This window comes from Somniosus microcephalus, chromosome 27 (genome assembly GCF_052327205.1).
Source record: "Somniosus microcephalus isolate GS21.2 chromosome 27, FLI_Smic_1.0, whole genome shotgun sequence".
NCBI classification, from domain to species: Eukaryota; Metazoa; Chordata; class Chondrichthyes; order Squaliformes; family Somniosidae; genus Somniosus; species Somniosus microcephalus.
The window spans coordinates 2,451,369-2,471,747 of NC_141013.1; the positions used below are offsets into that span (position 1 = coordinate 2,451,369).

The 20,379-nt window shown below is 49.0% G+C and overlaps 1 protein-coding gene across 1 annotated transcript in view; it reads left to right on the top strand.

The window, feature by feature from the left end:
- Positions 1-20,379, top strand: part of rab11a (RAB11a, member RAS oncogene family) — a 29,561-nt gene that overhangs the window by 2,910 nt on the left and 6,272 nt on the right. The window contains exon 2 of the mRNA XM_085968348.1: positions 19,916-20,111. Within this exon, the coding sequence (XP_085824474.1) occupies positions 19,916-20,111 (196 nt within the window). The remainder of the gene's footprint in view (positions 1-19,915; positions 20,112-20,379) is intronic.

A 20,379-nucleotide genomic window follows, 5' to 3' on the forward strand; every position in this document is an offset into this window, starting at 1 on the left:
ACTGTATTAGAAACGATTCAATAGTGAGTTTGGCCATTTTGAAGACTTGGCTAATAGCCGTGTATAGAATATGCAACTCAAAGCTGATAAACACTTGCGCCTTGTACAGTTGAAGCTGAGGGTTTGTCTTTTGTCAGCACGGTGGCATAGTGGTTAGCACTGTTGGCTCACAGCGCAAGGGACCCGGGTTCGAATCCGGCCTCGGGCGACTGTCTGTGTGGAGTTTGCACATTCTCCCGGTGTTTGCGTGGGTTTCCTCCGGGTGCTCCGGTTTCCTCCCACAGTCCAAAGATGTGCGGGTTAGGTTGATTGGCTATGATAAATTGACCCTTAGTATTAGGGGGATTAAATACGTGGGGTTACGGGGATCGGGTGGGATATGTGTCGGTGCAGGCTCGATGGGCCGAAATGGCCTCTATCTGCACTGTGAGGTTTCTGTGATTGTGATTTCTGTGAACTGCATTTAAGTAGGAGAGAAGATTTGACTTGAAATAGGCAGTCATTTAATTTTCTTGCATGTAGCAGGTGATTTACCAAAACCAGATATCCTGTTGCTGCATTCCTTACAGTTTCACTTTTTTAAACCAACTTCATCTAACCATAGATTGAAGGTATGTTATTAATTGGGAGCAATTTTGGTTGACTTGACCTAAACTGGGTTTGAGATGGAGATTGGCTCTCAAATTTGGGGATCACCTTGAACTCGAATGACCTCGCCATAAAACTGATCCTCTGACATATTTGGATTGTCCTCCATTTATTGAACATTCTTTGGTGTTGAAAGCATCTTTCATGTTGCATTTTATCTGTATACGGTTCACCGAAACCTCGTTGTCTTGGATATAAATGCAGTGAGTGGCTTTGATGACATTCTCAACAGCTTTTGTTGCAGTCTGTCGGCTTTCCGTGAACTGGTTGAGTGTTTGCCGGAAAGGTCTCCAAATTGTTCGAGGCGTCTTCTGAGCCGGTGGATGATGAATGGGGTTTCCGTGTTGACAGAAATCCCATTCTGATTTTCTTTGTGGAAATGTGGCGAGTGACTGTAACACTGCTAATGACCGGCAATTGGTGCTTAATATGGATTAAATGTGGGTGGTTGGGGGAATAGCACTGCCTCAGATTGGAAGAAGAATGGTCTTGGTTGTGAATGGGCTGGAGGAAGAGAAGGATTAGCGGTGGTTGCACTGGAGGATGTTACAGAATATTGGGGTACGTTGTCAGAATAGTGAAACAAGTGTAAGGATGTGGTTGGCTCTGAAATTGTATTTTAACCTTGTGCCACCCGAGGGGTGATTTCTTGTTGTACAGGATGTTTCCTGTGCTTGTGAATAGTGACTGCGCTACTAACCTCTGTTTCTTTTTACGGATAATGAACCGAGTGCAGTATCTGCTATAAATAATCACCCTGGGTGGTCCAGTGGGGACTGGACTGTGTGTGTGCTGTGATTAAAGTGTTTTGGGGTAGAGAGTTGTACTGGGGTGAAATTTGAGGCATTGTGTTCTAAAATGGGAGCAGAATCGCAAACCCCATCTTCCCAGTAGCTGACTGGATCTGGACATTTCAGCCACAGGCTGTGGTGAGTGGGTTTCTCTGATCTCCTTGAAGCCATGTCATGGTGTCTGGGCTGAACTGGGAATTTGTGCTTCGCATGTAAGCTTCTATTTTGGCAGAAGCCATTTCAGCAAAGTATAAGGTTATACTCCGTGTGTGTGAGGTGTTTAAAGTTTCTGAAATCACAAGTAGGGCATAGATGAGTGGATTGTGGGGTGAAAGGGTATGCTTCAAAAGGATGAGACCGTTCGCAGAATGAGAGCTTGTGCATGTCTTAAAAAGCGACTGACTTGTGGAGGCAAATGTTCCCGACTGCTAATAACCTGGGGAGTTTTTGGAAAGGATGACTGGTGAATAATCAAAGCTGAGGTGGTAGGTCAAGAGGTGACTGAATTAAGATTAAGTTGGCGCGAGCTGTTTGAGCATTGTCAATATTTAAATTGTCAGTTTTTGGAGTGTCTTTAATCCTCTGATCTGGATTTCCTCATGTGGAAGATGTGAGGTGTGTGGGTAGTTGCCATGAGCAACACTGAACAAAAACTAAACATGCAAATACATTTGAAACTTGTAAACCAGTGAGTGAGTTGGGACAGTTTTTATGAAGAAGCGATTTCAGAGAGCTAACGGCTGAAATTAAATAGAGGGCTTTGAGTGACTCGTATAAAACGAGCTCCTCATGTTTCGGTTTGTGATCTGACCCCCTCGACTAGCTTCAAATCAAATCAACTTTTATTGTCATTGTTAGTGCACAAGTGCAGTACAACGAAATGTAGGCTTGCGGCTCCCGAGAGTGTACAATTTGGATTAGGACACTTAAACATTTCAACATACATTTGTACATATATATTAGCATAAATATGACCATAATAAAGTGCATCGGCAGATGTGCAGGCTTTAGTGTTTATTTGTGGAGTTCAGTAGGATGACAGCCCTGGGAAAGAAGCTGTTCCTAAATCTGGTCGTACGGGTGCGAATGCATCTGTAGCGTCTTCCAGATGGTAGGAGGGCGAACAGACTGTGGCTGGGGTGGGTAGGGTCTTTGATGATGGACCGTGCCCTCCGTAGGCAGCGTTTCTGGTATATATGTTCTATGGTCGGTAGCCGGGTGCCGGTAATGCGTTGGGCAGTTTTGACTACCCGCTGCAGGGCTTTCCGGTCATGGGAGCTACAGCTGCCGTACCATACTGTGATACAGTTTGTCAGGATGCTCTCTATAGTGCAGCGGTAGAAGTTAGAGAGGATCGGGGGTGACAGATTACATCCCTTCAGCCTCCTTAGGAAATATAGGTGCTGCTGGGCCTTCTTCACCAGAGAGGAGGTGTTGAGGGACCAGGAGAGGTCTTCCTTGATGTGGACTCCGAGGAACTTAAAGCTGGCCACCCTTTCCACCTCCGCCCCATTGATGTGGATGGGGGTGTGACTTCCGCCTTTGGACTTCCTGAAGTCCACGATTATTTCCTTTGTTTTCTTGGTGTTAAGGGCCAGGTTGTTGTCGGCGCACCACTTCGAGATGCTGGACCTCCTCCCTGTAGGCTGACTCATCGTTGTTGGTGATCTGGCCTACTACCGTGGTGTCATCTGCAAACTTGATGATGGTGTTGGAACCATTAACAGCGCCACAGTCGTGGGTGAAGAGGGAGTAGAGGAGGGGGCTCAGCACACATCCTTGTGGGGCCCCCGTGTTCAGGGTCGGGGGGGGAGGTGTGGTTGCCTAATTTGACAGACTGGGGTCTGTTTGTTAGGAAGTCCAGGGTCCAGTTGCAGAGGGAAGTGTTCAGGCCAAGAGTTAAGAGTTTGGAGTTTGGTGGCCAGCTTGTTGGGGACGATAGTGTTGAATGCTGAGCTGTAGTCGATAAACAACATTCTGATGTAGGTCTCCTTACCATCTAGGTGATTCAGTGCCGAGTGTAGAGCAGTAGTGATTGCATCCTCCGTTGATCTATTTGCCCGATAGGCAAACTGGTGTTGGTCAAGGGAGGCAGGAACACTGGCTTTGATGTGGGCTAAGACCAGTCTCTCGCAACACTTCATTATGATGGGTGTGAGTGCGACAGGTCGATAGTCATTCAGACACGTCACAGCCGCTTGTTTAGGCACAGGAATGATGGTGGCGGTCTTGAAGCATGTAGGGACTACTGCCTGGGCCAATGACCGGTTGAAGATGGCGGTGAAGACATCAGCCAGCTGATCAGCACATTCCTTGAGTACCCGTCCAGGGATGCTATCCGGTCTATTTACAGTTACTCTCAACTATTGGCTGTTGCAATAAGTCTGAGTTTGATGAAGGAAATGTTTTGTGCCAAAGCCGTTTATAACAATGGTATTGTCTGCTTCCATATGGAGGTTTATTTATACCCAAGAGTTTTGTCTATTCTTTGAAATATGTTTTGTCTATTTTTCATTGGAAGGTGAATGGCTGAGGCAACAGAGATGAGTTTAAATCAGGAGTTGGTGATTTAAAAAAAAATAATAATTCTGGCGATGTCTGCGTTGCTGGCTGCCCATCACTGACTGGTTGCTCGGAGACGCTGGTGGTGGGCCACCTTCTTGAACCGTTTGATGAAGCTGACTTGCTCGGCCACTTCAACCACATTGGTGTGGGACTGCAGTCACAAATAGGTCCAGCCTGGGTGGGGACGGCAGGTTTCCTTCACTAAAGGGTTTTCTGAGGGAGGTTGAGCACAGTTCTGGATGTATTGCTTTTAATAATTATTAAATAACAACACCAAATGTAAACAGCGTTCTTCAACTAATTGAGGGATACTATTTTGCTGTGTATGCAAGATGTTGTAAAGTTGGAGCTGTGAAGTAGGAGTGTCGACACTTGTCTGCTGCTCTGAGTGACTAGCTGCTTCATATTGGCTTTACTGGGGTGCTGCTGCCGCAGTTAGCAATAATCCTAATCCTGCTTTTTATGGGGAGCTGGGACCACGGGACCCGATTATTAAAGCAGCGGGAGGGGGATTGTGACTTGTCTGGTGACATTCCGACTTCAGTTTACACTTGCAGGCAATAGTTTAGGCACTTTACAAATGGCCTGTCATTGCCACCTGGAATCTTCAACCTTCCGTTTGCTGTACATAGAGTGTGAAGTTTCTATGGTATAATTGACATTAGTTCTTCAGACTGAGCGCTTCTCATTTCTATATAGCCTAGGTGTTTACCATGTCTCTCTTTGTTGCCTGGTACGATTGTAGCATTCGCTTGATTACAAAACTTGGGGCAGCACAGCTGAGAGAATTTTGCTTTATTTAAATCTTTGATATTGTGAGGGCCACTGTTCATAGCCTCGCCCCTCCCTTTCCATTTGTGGTCAGTGAGCACCGTGACCATCGGCCATGTAATGTTAATTTGGTCAAATGGGCGACCCGTACTCTTGAGTGTTGAGGTAAGGATCGAGTGGAAAGAGACCCATGAGTGGTGTTCGACTCGACGCTCAACTTGTCCAATCAATGAAAAGCAGCAATCGGCAGAATCCAAACTCTCCACCCCTGGCCGGACCCGGAGCCGGGGTGCGGTGTCCACCCCTGGCCGGACCCGGAGCCGGGGTGCGGTGTCCACCCCTGGCCGGGGCCGGGGTGCGGTGTCCACCCCTGGCCGGACCCGGGGCCGGGGTGCGGTGTCCACCCCTGGCCGGGGCCGGGGTGCGGTGTCCACCCCTGGCCGGACCCGGAGCCGGGGTGCGGTGTCCACCCCTGGCCGGGGCCGGGGTGCGGTGTCCACCCCTGGCCGGACCCGGGGCCGGGGTGCGGTGTCCACCCCTGGCCGGACCCGGGGCCGGGGTGCCGTGTCCACCCCTGGCCGGACCCGGGGCCGGGGTGCCGTGTCCACCCCTGGCCGGACCCGGGGCCGGGGTGCCGTGTCCACCCCTGGCCGGACCCGGGGCCGGGGTGCCGTGTCCACCCCTGGCCGGACCCGGGGCCGGGGTGCCGTGTCCACCCCTGGCCGGACCCGGGGCCGGGGTGCCGTGTCCACCCCTGGCCGGACCCGGGGCCGGGGTGCCGTGTCCACCCCTGGCCGGACCCGGAGCCGGGGTGCCGTGTCCACCCCTGGCCAGACCCGGAGCCGGGGTGCCGTGTCCACCCCTGGCCGGACCCGGAGCCGGGGTGCCGTGTCCACCCCTGGCCGGACCCGGAGCCGGGGTGCCTGGCCGGACCCACCGCTCAAACTATATGTTGGTCTCAAGTAACCTTGAATTAGTTTCCTGACTAAGGTGTTGTATCTGTGCAGACTGTTCAATGTTTAATGAGATGTGTGTAATGGTGTTTAATCTCGGTGAAAGTAGTAAACGCAAGCTGCTAACTTCGATTTTGATGGGGGAAAAAAGTTGTGGAATGAAATCTCAAAGACCAGTTTAAAAAAAAAGTCACAATTTCAATTAATTTGACTGAATTCACTACCATGAGATGTGGGCCTCCAACTGGGGGAGGACGGGCGCAGGCAGCAACCAGCCGCAGCTGTGCAGATGTTTTCAGGCTACACCCCTGCTTCCAGTTGTACATTGGACGTCCGCCTACAAGAGGAGCAAAGTCATCAGTTTGTCTGGGCTTAGATAAACAGGCAGTCATGGGATGTACTAAACCGTTTGAACCTTCATTGTATAAAGCGGGTTTACACCAACATTGGTTGTCCTGAGTTCAATGCAAAAGATTGACCTACAGTTAATTTCTGTCAGAATAGATTGAGTTATTTGTCCAGATGTTGATGATTTTAACATGAGTGCTGTTTTCTGCTGTGGAGTCAGTGTCCAGCGGAGACTGTGTGGCATCTTGCAGCTGCTAGTTTAAGATTATTTGTGGCTCTGTAGAACTTTTATGTTTAACAGAAAGACGGGCATTGATGCAGCCTCTAAAATGGATTGTATAGAAACCTGGGAATGTACAGCACCAGGGCACAGAGTGGACCATCTGACAGTGTCAAAGTTTGAAAGATACCGCATGCTACTTTCTCATACCTCTTGGTCACTTTCCTAAATATCCCTCCACTTCCCTCTGGAATTTGCTGGTGCTGCCCATTGGAACATCCGGGGTGGCCATTTATTGTAACTGAGCACTATCCTTTCCACATTGTGATCCTTTCTTCATGACATGAAGTTGTCGTACTCACACCCTGAAGAGGAGAAGGCAGCTCCTTTCTAGATTTAATTTCAGTTTCATGTTTACCACATTAAATACTTTGAAACTCAACAGCGTTTTATATTCAAAACGACTAACATTGAAGGGCTCTCCTGCTCTGTAGTAGGGGAGCTGAAGTGGGTGGACACCCATTACTGATGTGTGTGTGTGTAATGGATCACTTTTGACACCGAGCTAAGTTCCTTTACAACAAAGATGAATTTGTCCCTTGTTGAATTTTTGCTGTGCTGAGTGTTTGAGTTTATTAGAGCGCGGACACCTCGGCTGGGCTGTGTGCCAATGATTTGCTGAACTGGATCTTTAGTTCGGATTGTGTGAGCGCAGTGTGCTGGCGCGGCCTTGCTGAGGTTACCTTCGCTCAAACTGACTCTAATCCCAGCGCGGCGCGGATTCTGCTGATGGGATAGGTGGACCTGGTTTCAGCAGTGAGAATGTTGGAGAGCCGGTGAACAGATATTGGTCTCATCTGAACTACAGAAACGTGAAAAGTAAAACACTTCGGATGATGTGCCTTGCAAAATAAATTTAGCAACACCCCCTTGAGCTAAATCTGCAGGAGTCCTTCAGATTACTTAATAGTTCACCAGGAATTGTTATTTGAAAGTAAAACCCCAGCATGTATCAGTGATGTGAGGGGAGCCTGCGTGTCTGTGGTTCGCCTGCGTGTCTGTGGTTCTCCCACACACTGAGTTGATCAAGCTTGGGGTGCAGAGGCAGGCTTCTGTATAGGCAGGGAGTGAAGGCCAAAGGAGCAGCCATGAGGCCTCTTGCTTCTCGCTGGTTTTGATTGGAGCTCTGCAGCAAGGTGGCTGTCCTCTGGGTTGGAGCTGATGCTCCGGGATTGTTCATAAAAGGAAAAATGCCTTTGAAATGAAGTACTCGCCCTAGGGCTCCACAATAAATACTACACGTCCCACAAATCGGGAGCAGATGAGGCAGAGCCTCGGGCGTGGGTCACCGGGAGCATTTCTTTAATCAGTAGCTCCCCTACGGAGTGTCCATTACAGGGCGTGCCCTGATCTGTTTAAAATTTACCTACGTTTTCATGTAGCTTGCACAGTGTCTGATACAACTGTTGCCGATGACTTAAAACCTTCCACCCTTCCTGTGTTTTGTTCAGAGTCTTTTGTTCTCTCGTTCCTCTACCCTTTCCCCCTCTTAAGTTCTCCTTCAGTTTTTAATTCTAGTTATTCAGTGATCATGGATTACACCAACGTTCTGAGCACACCGGCCCCCTGGCCCTCCAAACCCTGCCAACCCCGCCCTCAGCACTTCGCATTTGCAGCTTTGTCCTGTTTTAATTTTAAGGGCCTGGACTTTTGAAAGGACATTTCTTGGTTCTGTTGCTGAATCCCAAATCAGCAACTTGAAATATATGCAAATTAAAGGGAACGAGGATTTAAATTATGTACATATTTTTATCAATGATGTGGGTGTTGGGGGGCATGCTCTGCAGATTTGCAGATGATAATGTCTGCGAGTTTTTGGACTGTAGATGATGCTCAGGTTTGCACAGTATGACATTTGATGGCTGTGAGCTGTAAATGTGTCAGCAGTGGGTCGCTCGCTCTTGCCTCTGAGTCAGAAGGTTGTTGGTTCAAGTCCCACTCCAGGGACTTGAGCACAAAAATCTAGGCTGATACTCCCAGTGCAGTGCTGAGGGAGTGCTGCACTGTCAGAGGTGCCGCCTTTCGGATGTGACATTAAATCCGAGGCCCCGTCTGCCCCCTCAGGTGGACATAAAAGATCCCATGGCACTATTTTGAAGAGCAGGGGAGTTATTCCTTGTGTCCTGGCCCAATACTTATCCCTCAATCCACCTCACCAAAGCAGATTATCTGGTCATTTATTTCATTGCTGTTTGTGGAATCATTCTGTGCGCAAATTGGCTGTCGCGTTTCGCACAATTACAACTGACTACACTTCAAAAGTACTTCATTGGCTGTAAAGTGCTTTTGAGACATCCTGAGGTTGTGAAAGGCACTATAGAAATGCAAATCTTTGCAGCTAACTTTTTACATTTCAGCTAATTGGACACAGGCCAGAGATCGGCGGGTGACTGTCCCAGGCCAGGGATCGGCGGGTGACTGTCCCAGGCCAGGGATCGGCGGGTGACTGTCCCAGGCCAGGGATCGGCGGGTGACTGTCCCAGGCCAGGGATCGGCGGGTGACTGTCCCAGGCCAGGGATCGGCGGGTGACTGTCCCAGGCCAGGGATCGGCGGGTGACTGTCCCAGGCCAGGGATCGGCGGGTGACTGTCCCAGGCCAGGGATCGGCGGGTGACTGTCCCAGGCCAGGGATCGGCGGGTGACTGTCCCAGGCCAGGGATCGGCGGGTGACTGTCCCAGGCCAGGGATCGGCGGGTGACTGTCCCAGGCCAGGGATCGGCGGGTGACTGTCCCAGGCCAGGGATCGGCGGGTGACTGTCCCAGGCCAGGGATCGGCGGGTGACTGTCCCAGGCCAGGGATCGGCGGGTGACTGTCCCAGGCCAGGGATCGGCGGGTGACTGTCCCAGGCCAGGGATCGGCGGGTGACTGTCCCAGGCCAGGGATCGGCGGGTGACTGTCCCAGGCCAGGGATCGGCGGGTGACTGTCCCAGGCCAGGGATCGGCGGGTGACTGTCCCAGGCCAGGGATCGGCGGGTGACTGTCCCAGGCCAGGGATCGGCGGGTGACTGTCCCAGGCCAGGGATCGGCGGGTGACTGTCCCAGGCCAGGGATCGGCGGGTGACTGTCCCAGGCCAGGGATCGGCGGGTGACTGTCCCAGGCCAGGGATCGGCGGGTGACTGTCCCAGGCCAGGGATCGGCGGGTGACTGTCCCAGGCCAGGGATCGGCGGGTGACTGTCCCAGGCCAGGGATCGGCGGGTGACTGTCCCAGGCCAGGGATCGGCGGGTGACTGTCCCAGGCCAGGGATCGGCGGGTGACTGTCCCAGGCCAGGGATCGGCGGGTGACTGTCCCAGGCCAGGGATCGGCGGGTGACTGTCCCAGGCCAGGGATCGGCGGGTGACTGTCCCAGGCCAGGGATCGGCGGGTGACTGTCCCAGGCCAGGGATCGGCGGGTGACTGTCCCAGGCCAGGGATCGGCGGGTGACTGTCCCAGGCCAGGGATCGGCGGGTGACTGTCCCAGGCCAGGGATCGGCGGGTGACTGTCCCAGGCCAGGGATCGGCGGGTGACTGTCCCAGGCCAGGGATCGGCGGGTGACTGTCCCAGGCCAGGGATCGGCGGGTGACTGTCCCAGGCCCTCTGACGGAGTTCAATACACATCGCTCTGCCCTACCCCAACTGAGTCATTTTTAGAAAATGGGAAAATTGGTTTCTCACGACGTTGTGACTCGTGGTTCAGCAATTGTTGATCCTTCAGAGACGATTGCACTGTATTCTGTTATTAAACCTGTTCTAACTCCAGTGTTGTCAGAAGGATTTGAGAAAAATGCTGTGCTGGGGCTGTGAAATTTTCATGCCATGTTCACTTGAACTGTGGAAAAACACCCAGCTTGCAATTAGATTTTTTTTCTGTTGACTATGTTACGAGCTACAGGTTGGAGAAGCTGGATTTGTTTTCATTAGAGCAAAGGCGGTTGAGGGGTAATATGATAGAGGTGTACAAGATTATGACGGGTTTGGATAGACTAGATGGGGAAAGGCCTAGGGGACACAGATTTAAGGTTTTGGGTAAGAGATACAGGGGAGATGTGAGGAAAAACTTTACGCAGCGAGTGCTGAGTACCTGGAACTCGCTGCCAACGGAAGTGGTGGAAGCGGAGACACTCAGTGTTTTCAAGGGGAGACTGGATAGGCACTTGAGGGAAATAAACTTGCAGGGCTACGGGAATAGAGCGGGGGAATGGGACTGACTGGATTGCTCCACCGAGCCGGCGTGGACTCAATGGGCTGAATGGCCTCCTTCTGTGCCGTTATGACCCTACATAACTCCAAGGGGAAGTGCTGCTGTCTCCAGCCGTCACTGGCGGTGCAGGAGCAGTTAGTGGCCACAGGAAGGGTATTGACGGGGCAGGAGCACTTACTGTAAAGTAAAAAGGGAAAACTACAAACATTGAAAATCTGAAATAAAAACGCAAAATGCTCATTGAAACTTGTAAAATTCTAACGGGACTAGATGCAGGAAGGATGTTCCCGATGGCGGGGAGTCCAGAACCAGGGGTCACAGTCTAAGGATAAGGGGTAAGCCATTTAGGACAGAGATGAGGAGGAATTTCTTCACCCAGAGTGTATTTCTATGAAATACACAGCAGGTGAGTTGGGATCTGTGGCAAGGAGTCTGGTTATGATGTCCGTGCTGCACTTTGCTGTTGCAGGGGTGAACTGCCCCAGATGTGTTCTGATGAAAGTTACACGCCCGAAATGTCATGACCTTTTCTCTTTACAGATGTTGACTCACCTGTGTATTCCAGCAGTTTCTCCTCTTTCCTGAAAAGGTACCTCCTTATTTCTCTCCATGCCCAGTACAATGCAGTGTGAAGGCACAGCAAGTTCCTGCAGCATTCTGGCTCCCATCCGCAGTATTCTTTACCCATGCTCCACTGGCATTGATGAGCTAAAGTAGGAAGAGTTGCTTCTAGTAAAACTACACTGCTTCATTTAGAGGGGCCTGCAACTTACTCCTGTGTTAAAGGGCACTTGGCACGAGGGCGCGACTCTGTGCACACCTAGAAATAGAATGTCCTTGCAGCAATTTTTTATACCGTACGGGTTTTTGAGGTGAATTTAAAGTGCTCTCTTAGTGCTGGTAGCCTCACCCTAGTGTCCCCGGCACACCGTTCTAATTTCAGAAATTATCTCCGTCTTTGCATCTTTCCTTATAGAATCATAGAATGGTTACAGCACAGGAGGAGGCCATTCGGCCCATCGAGCCCATGCCGGCTCTCTGCGAGAGCACTTCAGCTAGTCCCACTCCCCCGCAGCCCTGCAAATTTCTTTTCCTTCAGGTACTTATCCAACTCCCTTTTGGAAGCCACGATTGAATCTGCCTCCACCACCCTTTCAGGCAGTGAATTCCAGATCCTAACCACTCGCTGCGTAAAAAAGTTTTTCCTCATGTCACCTTTGGTTCTTCTGCTAATCACCTTAAATCTGTGTCCTCTGGTTCTTGACCCTTCCGCCAATGGGAACAGTTTCTCTCTATCTACTCTGTCCTAACCCCCTCATGATTTTGAACACCTCTATCAAATCTCCTCTCAACCTTCTCTGCTCCAAGGAGAACAACCCCAGCTTCTTCAATCTATCCACATAACTGAAGTTCCTCATCCCTGGAACCATTCTTATAAATCTTTTCTACACCCTCTCTAAGGCCTTCACATCCTTCCTAAAGTGTGGTGCCCAGAGTTGGACACAATACTCCAGTTGAGGCTGAACCAGTGTCTTATAAAGGTTCATCATAACTTCCTTGCTTTTGTACTCTGTGTCTTTATTTATGAAGCCCAGGATCCTGTATGCTTATTTAACTGCTTTCTCAACCTGCCCTGCCAACTTCAATGATTTGTGCACATATACCCCCAGGTCTCTCTGTTCATGCAGCCCCTTTAGAATTGTTCCCTTTAGTTTATATTGCCTCTCCTCGTTCATCCTACCAAAATGTATCACTTCACACTTTTCTGCGTTAAATTCCATCTGCCACGTGTCTGCCCATTTCACCAGCCTGTCTGTCCTCTTGAAGTCTATCACTATCCTCCTCCCTGTTCACTATACTTCTAAGCTTAGTGTCATCTGCCAATTTTGAAATTGTGCCCTGTACACCAAGTCTAAGTCATTTAATATATATCAAGAAAAGTAGTGGTCCTACAACCGACCCCTGGGGAACACCACTGTATACCTTCCTCCAGTCCAAAAAACAACCATTCTCCACTGCGCTCTGATTCCTTATCAACGTTCTCATTCTGTGGTGCTAAAATGATTAATGTTGAGAGTTGGCCTTGCTAATGTCAGGACAGATCTGTGTGCTTCCTGATTGGCCCACCTACAAAGCACTGCCAGTTCAGCTCCCAGTAATAAAGGTCATTTTTGAAAGGAAAGATCGATCAGTGTAATTCCAGAAATGTAAATTAGGGAGACTCTTTCCATTCTGAAGGTTGACCCTGTTGGGATTACACTTCACCGTAACTGAAGGGAGTGGAATCCCTGTGGACAGGAGTGACCGTGAAGGAGTGATCTTGGCATCTGCCTGAAGTTGGGTTAATGTTGGGCAGTAAATCGGGATTCTGACTATGTCCTGTTTTCATTTAAACAAAGTAGTAATTTACAACTTTGGAAGTCTTGATCTTGATTTGAAGCAGAAGCTGTGCAGAATCTATAACATTTTAGTAACACAACCTCGAAGTTTTGGGGTTTGTTATTTTTGCGATGCAAGTTTTGATAAATTGGAGAATTTTTCAGTCAATCCCCTGAGCAAATAAGTTTTGAGAGAAAACCTCAGGATCTCGGCCTCTTAAGATGTACCAAATGTTTCAATATTATTTCTCTCATCTTAAAGTCCCTCTGCAGTATCCTCCCCGCCCTGGGATCTGAGAGTGCCTAACACGTTCCCCAGGCCTCTGCAAATGGTGTTCTGGAGTTGGATTGCTGGGAGCGCCATGAGACCAGCTCAGGCTGACTTGTCCTTCATTCTCTCGTCCTCTCCACTGCACCCCTGGCCTCCATTTTGCACCTCCAAATGCCAGTGCAGCTTAATCGAGGAATTGGTATAAGATGAACAAGCCTGTGGCAGTGTGTGCTGGAACATCGAATGTTGTACGTTTCCAACACTCTTGTCTGGCTGCTGCTATCTTGCTTTTGTCAATTAGTTTTAAACTTGCTAAAATTCTTTGACTTCCTCCTCCTCATTCACTAGATCATTTATACATTTGAGAATTTTATTTCAGTAAAACAAATGAGGGTTGCAATGCAAACTAGAATTGAGAATAAAATGGTCCTCCTGAGCACTGTTGCCAAAGTGTCTCCTGCTTCATGACTCGGCGAGGCAGATCTGATCCATTACAGGATTCCAATTCAAGGCAGCAGGAAACCCAGACACTCCAAACTGAGACTTTAACTGCAGCTGAGCTCTGTAAAGACAGACTTGCATTTAATGAGTTTTTCCAGAAGTGCCTTGGTGCTTCATACTCGGAAGTGCATGATTGTTTGGCAAATGCCTTTTTGCTACCTCTCAAAAAAAACCAGCCACGAGATGACCCCAGGAGAACTCTCTGCTCTTCAGATTGAGAGATGGTATCAGCAGGGCCAGACAGTACTGGACTGAAGTTAAACTAGATTACAATGTTGTAATCATAGTGGAACTTGAACCGCAACCTCTGACTCCAAGGCAGTGAGACCGTCGCAGTCTTTGCTGCTGACCCATTGCCACCTGACTCCAGTGGAATTGGTGTTTGATTTTTCTGATCCTGCAATTGGGCTCCAGCCAGAGAAATGGGTTACAAGTTGGCAAGTAGCACAGGAGGGAAAAGGAAGTTTGTTTTAACATTGTGAGGAGAGGCAGGGAGTGTTATCTGGAGCTTGGCTGGGTAATGAGATCTGTCGTTTACACAGCGGTAAATTTATAACAATGAGGTCATGCATTACAGGAACTGCTGAGATTAGATTGTTGCAGCCAGTTTCTTTTGCCCACTTGTTCTTCCTGCCCTGCTGACTGGCGCCATTGTCTCGTGTGGTTCCCTGTATCCCTGCGCTCTGCAGCGAGCATTCCCAATCCTCGTTGCCTAAAAATGTTTTTCCTCATGTTGCCTCTGGTTCTTTTGCCAATCACCATAAATCTGTGCCCCCTCGTTATCGACCCGTGTTCTGACTTTATGTTGGTGCAGGATTAAAATATTTGCTTGCTAAATTAACATTAAAACCTTTCATTGTTCGGGTACCGCTTGAATTGGAGACTTGCTGCACAGTGAGCAATGCTGTAATGTGGCGGACCCTCCCAATCAGCCTGGTTTTTATTTGTCTGGAGGTGCCAAGCTCTGGCACTGCTCGATGCATCTTTTAATGACCGGGCGGGAGAAAGTAACTTTTCGATAGGTTTAAAAAAAAAGACATTTTCTTTCTATTATCATTGTCTTTGCCTCTCCTGCTCCCCAATCCTATCACTTCCCTTTGGTTGGGGATTCTAGGACTAGGGAGCATAGTCTAAAAATTAGAGCCAGACCTTTCAGGAGTGAAATTAGGAAACACTTCTACACACAAAGGGTGGTAGAAGTTTGGAACTCTCTTCCGCAAATGGCAATTGATGCTCGATCAATTGTTAATTTTAAATCGGAGATTGATCGCTTTTTGTTAACCAAAGGCGGGTATCTGGAGTTAGGCCACAGATCAGCCATGATCTCATTGAATGGCGGAACAGGCTCGAAGGGCTGAATGGCCTCCTCCTGTTTCTATGTTCCTAGTCACATGTACACTCGCGCTTCATTTCTAAGAATTTCCTGATGTCACCCTAAATTTTCTCTGCCAGTTTGAGCCCTTGGTCCCTTGTGTTCTCAGTTTAGTTTGTCATTTACCTTTTCCATTCTGTTAACTATCTCGCTAATCTTGAAGTTCACCTCTCGAGAACCTCCCTTCCTGGAAGGAAAGACCAAGTTTCTTCCCAACACACACCTGAACTTGGCTCTGTTCTAGGGCTTGAATTTCTCCGCTGTCTCTGACTGTAACTGGACATGGTACTCGTGCTGTGGCCTGACCAGAGCTCTACAGTGTGAGCATGACTTCCTCTGGCTTGCGCGCTACTCTGCCTGTGCAGCTCAGCATTCTGTTTGCTTTATGTTGCTGCTCTGCGTTGGTTGACCATGTCTAGTCCCTAATCTGCTTTCACTGCCCTCCTTGGGTCTCTCCCTGGTTTACATTACCCCTCCCCCCCGCCTCCCTTGGTGTTGTACACAAATCCAGAATGGAGCTGGCAAATCCAGTGGCATTTCACAAGTCTCCAAACCGTGGGTCTCCACTGTGCCCAGGATAAGGTATGCCAGGCCCTTCCGAAGTGAATCAATGCCTCTTTGTGTTTACTGAACCAACGTTTCTTGAGGTGCCCGTTGGGAGTTGGACAAGAACGAAAGTGTTTGTGGGCCAGTCGTATTGTCCTCGATTGCAGCCTGTCCTGAAGGTTTGGTCGAGCATGATTAAGGAGAGTAATTCCCTCACTTGCTTATCTGTGATTTAAACCTAGTGCCTCCTGACAGCCCAAAACCACCGCTTGGTGTCGTGTCGCGCTTCACCCCTTCCCACCACCAGTTAACGTCACAGAACCATTCCTCTTTCTATTCTCTGAACTGTTTCACTACTTTTAGAACTTCTATTTCTATCGTGCCTCTCGCACCTGAAGTGCTTCAGCCAATGAACTACTTTTTGAAGCATAATCACCTGTTTTGTAGGCAAATGCAGCAGTTAATTTGTGCACAGCAGCAAGATCCCAGACAAACAGCAATGCGATAAGTGACCAGATCATGTGTTCAGGTAGTGTTGGGTTGAGTGCTGGTTGCAGTGCTTTTAGTGGCCAATATTGGGCTGGGGGAATGCATTAACCGAGTGGGAAGCAGATCCTCTGCCAATCTCGAAATCTGGCAGTTTTGTTCAACTGGCAGTGACCTCGGACCGAGAATCAATATAAAAGCTGCTGAGAATTGTTCCTTTAATCAACAGAAGCACAGTGTGTTTAAATTACCACCGCCACACACCTAGAACCAGGTGTGTGTTAATGGGAGTGAAAATGCTTTAAATTGTTGGTGTGGTCAGAAGTTGCAGAAATGATGTGATCCAGAGAGAAATGTTTCCCAACATCCTGAGGAACAATAGTTCCCTGTGACACCCAGACTGTGCTGCGAGGCGTGGTCCGAGAGTGTTCAGGTGTGTGACTGCAAAACTGGGAGGTTTAAAGTAGAAAATTCCCTGGGTTTTTTGCCAGTAGGACAATGTCTCAATTTAATCAAATGATTTATTCTACATTTGGCACAGGTCATTAACCTGGTGAATATCTCGTGTCAGTTTTTGAGATTTGATTTCATTTAAGACGCTGCATCTCATTTACATATCAGTAATGAAATATCGAGCTTATTGCTTGGTGGTGGCGTATTTCCTGTTGTAACAAGTTCCTTATCATTTAAGGACAATGTGAACCCAATGAACACTGAAATCCCAGGAGTCACTGCTCCGTGTCCCCAACAGAGCTTTCCCTAATCGATCGGGGAATCGCCACCAATTCTCTGCCGTTGATTGTTTTTGTTCTCTCCGTGCATGAGCAATGTTTGTCATGTGCCTTTAAAAACAGGTGTACTGAATCTATCGGTCGTATCCTGTCCACTAAAACAAAGACTTGTATTTCTATAGCTCCTTTCACAACCTCCGGACATCCCAAAGCGCTTTACAGCCAATGAAGTACTTTTGAAGTGTAGTCACTGGTGTAATGTAGGAAACACGGCAGCCAATTTGCACACAGCAAGATCCCAGAAACAGCAATATGATAATGATCAGATAATCTGTGATGTTGGTTGTGATAAATATTGGCCAGGACTCTGGGGAGAACACCCCTGCTCCTCCTCTTCGAATAGTGCCAGGGGTCTTTCACACCCATCTGGGAGGGCAGACGGGGCCTCGATTTAACATCTCTTCCGACAGTCGAGTTTGTTGCCTCCAGGAAGGATTCCAGGAGCAGGCTGGAAGTTTAATGGGGAGCCGGAATGTTTGGGATTCTGTAGGGACAAACTGGTAGTGAAAAGCCACCTTCGTGCACACCTGTCTTGTGAAGATATTTGACGGGAGACCCCAAGGATCTATCCTTGACCCCCTTCTCCATGCTGTCCCTGGGTGACATCATCTGAAGACATGGAGTCAGTTTCCACAGGTCGCTGCGACTCCCAGCTCCACCTCTTCCCTCAGCTCCTCCACCTCCTGTGTTGTCGGACTGCTTGTCCCATCCTGTCTTTGATGAGCTGCAATTTCCTGCAGTTAAACATTGGAAAGATTAAAGCCATTGTCTCCGGTCTCCGCCACCAACTCTGTACCCTCCCCACCGATTTCATCCCCCTCCCCAGTATCCTAACTTGCACCAAGTCCCGTTCACCCTTCACCCCTGTGCTGTCTGACCTACACTGGGTTCCCAGTCCCTCCAATTTAAAATTCTCATCCTCATGTACAAACTCTCCATGGCCTTGTCTCTCCCTACCTCTAACCTCTTCCAGTCCTACAACCTTCTGAAAACTCTATGCTGCTCCAATTCTGGCCTCTTGTGTATCCCCCCCATCTTCCTTCACCCCACCATTGGCGGCCATGCCTACAGCTGTCTAGGCCCTTAGCTCTATAATTCTCTCCATAAACCTTCTCCACCTCCCACTGCTTTTATAAGATGCTCCTTAAAACGCAGTTTTGACCAAGTCACCACTTCCAGTATCGCCTCCTCTGGCTTGGTGCGTGACCTTAGTCTGATTACACTTCTGTGAAGCGTCCTGGGATGCCTTTCTACATTCGGGGCGTTATATAAATGCAAGTTGTTGTGATTTATTGGCTCTGCATGGACAGGGTACCAGAGAGACTCGCAGGACTCACCGGGAAGGGCTGCTGGAAATATCCCCAATAGTCAAATCCTGCAGATGTTGGAAATCGGAAATAAAAACTGCAAAAGCAGGGAGCTGGGTCTGGGAGAACGGAGGAGTTCATAAATCAGCCGTGAGACGTTCCTGTTTCCAGCAGTGCTGTTTAAAAAGCAAGAGCTTCTCGCTGGTGGGTCTGAGCAGGATCTGGTGATCCGTGTAGTGTTGCACTCGGTGGGTCAGAATGAATCACTTTGGTTCCTTTCCCCATCCCCAGTATCTCCGATCGACTAATCCCTGTGTCTCGCTCCTTTATCGAAGATCAGAGTTACTCCTGTGATCCTCCAGCCTGTAACTTTAACTCCAGCATTTCTGCAGTTCCTTTTTTGTTTAAATAAAACCCCCCTGAACTTTCTCACTCCAGATTCCTGGCTGTTCTATAGATATTTGATACCTTGCTTGCTCTTTACGGGACCGGTATTGATTCCTGCCGTCTTTGAGCCAGTTTGACTGAATCTGGAATTTCCCTCCGTGAGTGCTGTTAAATGTCTGTCACTCCCTGAGGATTGTTTCCTCCCCGTGATCTTCTGATTCAGTCAAACACACAATGTTCAGAACAGAAACTGGCCATTCAGCCCAAGTCTGCCTGTGGTTTTTCTGCGAGCTGTTTACTCTAATCCCGCTCACTCCCCGTATCCTTTATTCTGCTTTGTCAAACCACTATCTCCTTCCCTTTTTAAATGAATTTCTGGGCTCTGCCAAACTGAAAGAGAGAATTCCGCATTTACGCCACTTCATGTTTTCTGCTGGCTGGCCTGGCACGCTCGCTCGGTCACTCTCCCGTGCTCCCTCTCTGGTGCGAGACCCTGGGGGTGGGGATTGCACCCTGTTGGTATTGGGGGGCGGGAGGAAGAATTCCTTGTTGTAGGTGCCCTGAAAATAAAATAATCCGAGTGGTAAAAATGAGGAGGAACTTTGCAGCTGAGAACCCAATGATGGTGTTACCTCTGACCTTTCAGGTAAATTTACCCGAGGCCCCGCCTGCCCCCTCAGGTGGATGTAAAAGATCCCATGGTCACTATTCAAAGAGCAGGGGAGTTCTCCCTGGTGTCCTGGACAATATTTATCTTTCAGCCAACATCTAAAGCTGATTATCTGGTCATTATTACATTGCTGTTTGCAGGATCGTGCTGTGCATAATGCAATAGTTTCCCTACATTATAACAGTGACTACCCTTGAAGAATTTCATTGGCTGTAAAGCACTTTGGGACATGCTGAGGGTTGTGAAAGGCAAAGAAACGCAAGTTCTTTAACTCTTTTGATAAATTGGCTTGTACAGTTCAGTGATGTGTGGATCCGTGTGAGTTGTACAGATTATTCTGCTGGACGAGCTTGGGGCTGAGGTGCCTGATCTATCGGGATATTCATCGAGTTACAAATCGAGATTCAGTCTGTTTCAACAATTAACTGTGTCTGTCCCTTCTCCCAATATAATCCTGTCCCCCAGGTCCTGATCCCGATCCCTATACTTCTCCAGAATGCAAGGCCACCAAATAAACTCTGCTCACTTTGACTTTTTATTAACTGCCGACTGTTGGTGCTTTTGCTGCTGATGGGCTTTGTGTGAGTTGTATGAAGCCGTGAATCCTCCTGCTCACCCTGGACCTGCTCTGCAGTCTAACGGTGCCATTCTCTTCCTGTCTCGCAGTTGTGCTGATCGGTGACTCGGGAGTGGGAAAAAGTAATCTCCTGTCTCGCTTCACTCGCAACGAGTTTAACCTGGAAAGCAAGAGCACAATCGGAGTGGAATTCGCGACGAGAAGCATCCAGGTGGATGGGAAGACGATTAAAGCACAGATCTGGGACACGGCTGGCCAGGAGCGCTACCGAGCCATCACCTCCGCGTGAGTCTGTTACTGGGACAAAGTTATCATTGAGCGGTGTGCGTTTTAATATTTCTCCTTCCCTCCCTGTGTTGCACCACTCGTGAGGACAAGGGCTGTGCTGGGGGTGGGGGGGCTGCACTGTAGTGGGGGTGGACGGCGGGGGGGGAGGGGCTGCTCTGTCCTTTTCTGTTCTGCTCCGTGGTATTTAAGGGCTGATCTGCCAGTTTGGCTCCGCATCGGCGTCAGTTTCTTGTGCCTGAAACTCGATAGAAAATAGGGTTAGTTC